The following is a 2,500-nucleotide window of genomic DNA, read 5'->3' on the forward strand; positions in this document are numbered from 1 at the left end:
ATAAGCCCAAGGGCTCCAAAATAGCCCAGTGAGGAAAGGAAACAAAGAAATAAATAAGTTACAAGAGAAGCAATAAACAAGCAAAATGAAATATTTTGAGAACAGTACCAAGCTATAACCTTAGTTGGAAAAGCAAGATGCTATAAGCCCAAGGGCTCCAAAATAGCCCAGTGAGGAAAAGAAACAAGGAAATTAATAAGATACAAGAAAAGCAATAAACAAGCAAAATAAAATATTTTAAAAACAGTCACAACATTAAAGTAGATCTTTAATTAGAGATTCATTATTCCGTAATTTGTTTTTACAATTGTTAGCTTAGGTAAGGTTAATTACTTTTTAATATGATATTTTATCAATGTTTTTCGTAGTTAGATGTTGATTACAAAATGTTAACTTTTTAATATGATATTCTATTAATGTTTTTTTCGTAGTTAAATGTAGATTGCATAATGTTAACTGTTAAATATAACTCTTCACTATTTTGCTAATGTTTTCTCTCTAGTTAAATATTGATTGCGGAGTGTTTATTGTTTAATAAAACAAGTTACTATTTTGTCAAGATTTTCTTTAATTTAAAGTTAATTACAAAATGTTTACTGTCTAATGTAGAAGATTCATTCTTTTAGTAATATTTTTCTTTCATAACATCTCGTTTAAAGGTTTAAAGATTGCTCATGAATGGTAGAGGCAAGGGGCAGTAGCAATGCCCTAGAGACTGACCATATATACATATGATCAGTGCTCATCCCACCTCTCCACCCAAGCTAGGACCTAGGAGGGTCAGGCAATGGCTGCTGATGACTCAGCAGATAGACCTATAGGTTCCCTCAAACACACCCATCCTTAGCTCACAAGGATGGTGAGGTTGCAGACACCTTTTGATAAACAATTTAATTATCCTTAAATATTTTACATCATTTAAGCTATGGTGAATACCTTCAAGAGCGCAAGCTTCAATATATACATAAGATCAGCGCCCAAGGACCCCCTCCACCCAAGCTAGGACCAGAGAGGCTCAGGCAATGGCTGCTGATGACTCAGCAGCTAGACCTATAGGGCGCTCTCAAAACCCCCACGTTTTAATATACCATTTAGTTAACTTTACATATTTTACATCATGTAGAGTATGTCCAGCACAATATGAAAAAAATCGTAATTTTGATCTGAAATTCCCAGTATAAATATACTGTTCTCAGCCTTATTTCAGTAAAATAAAGACAGCCGTATATTTTACCCTATTTTTTATTATCTTTTACGTGTTGGTGACTGACATATCACTCCTTTACGTCGATATATCCCGTTTTAAAAAGATAAATATCCGGCAACATTTATGCCAAGATTTTTTTACCGATCTTACGGCAATTTTTTAACTGTATAACTTCAGGAACGTAAGCTTTTCTATGTTAGTTCCATATTTAACCGATTTTTTTTCCAGTTTCTCTACAAAACTGAAGCTGTTTTCCTTATTGGTCTTCTGCTGGATCACCGAAGTCCTTTCCTGGAAAATACCACCTATGGAACTCTGGTAATATATCTTTCCACATATTTCACATTTCTTGGTATAATGACACATGCTAAACTCAATGTATTATGAAGACTTTCAATACAGAGAGAGAGAGAGAGAGAGAGAGAGAGAGAGAGAGAGAGAGAGAGAGAGAGAGAGAGATTTAAGGATGAAACAATAGCTTTACTATTTGAGAGAGAGATAGAGAGAGAGAGAGAGAGAGAGAGAGAGAGAGAGAGAGAGAGAGAGAGAGAGAGAGAGAGAGAGAGAGAGATCTAAGGATGAAACAATAGCTTTACTATTTGAGAGAGAGATAGAGAGAGAGAGAGAGAGAGAGAGAGAGAGAGAGAGAGAGAGAGAGAGATCTAAGGATGAAACAATAGCTTTACTATTTGAGAGAGAGAGAGAGAGAGAGAGAGAGAGATCTAAGGATGAAACAATAGCTTTACTATTTGAGAGAGAGAGAGAGAGAGAGGAGAGAGAGAGAGAGAGAGAGAGAGAGAGAGAGAGAGAGAGATCTAAGGATGAATCAATAGCTTTATTATGAAAACTGCCGGATGCCAAAGGTGAATGCATTTCAAGGTTTTTTCAAGTGATAAATCTTTGGTCCAATAATCTTCATGTAGAGTTTGAAACTTCTGAATGGCTTTCTGTATAGATATGAGGATATTCAAGGATATTTAAAGATAGACTCTAATCTGTAGTTAACATAGGATTAATGGTTATTTTCTTTACGCTACAGGGCTTAGAGGGACACCCAGAATACAGTATAGAATAATGGTCATTTTCTTTACACTACAGGGCTTAGATGGACACCCAGAATACAATATAGAATAATGGTTTTTTCTTTACACTACAGGCTTAGAGGGACACCCAGAATACAGTATAGAATAATGGTTTTTTTTCTTTACACTACAGGGCTTAGATGGACACCCAGAATACAATATAGAATAATGGTTTTTTCTGTACACTACAGGGCTTAGAGGGACACCCAGA

General features: G+C 35.3%; 1 protein-coding gene across 1 annotated transcript in view; it reads left to right on the top strand.

The window, feature by feature from the left end:
* Nucleotides 1–2,500, top strand: part of LOC137647786 (uncharacterized) — a 15,694-nt gene that overhangs the window by 12,008 nt on the left and 1,186 nt on the right. Inside the window, exon 7 of the mRNA XM_068380784.1 lies at nt 1,436–1,525. Coding sequence (XP_068236885.1) covers nt 1,436–1,525 — 90 coding nt within the window. The remainder of the gene's footprint in view (nt 1–1,435; nt 1,526–2,500) is intronic.

The sequence above is a fragment of the Palaemon carinicauda genome, chromosome 1 (assembly GCF_036898095.1).
Source record: "Palaemon carinicauda isolate YSFRI2023 chromosome 1, ASM3689809v2, whole genome shotgun sequence".
NCBI classification, from domain to species: Eukaryota; Metazoa; Arthropoda; class Malacostraca; order Decapoda; family Palaemonidae; genus Palaemon; species Palaemon carinicauda.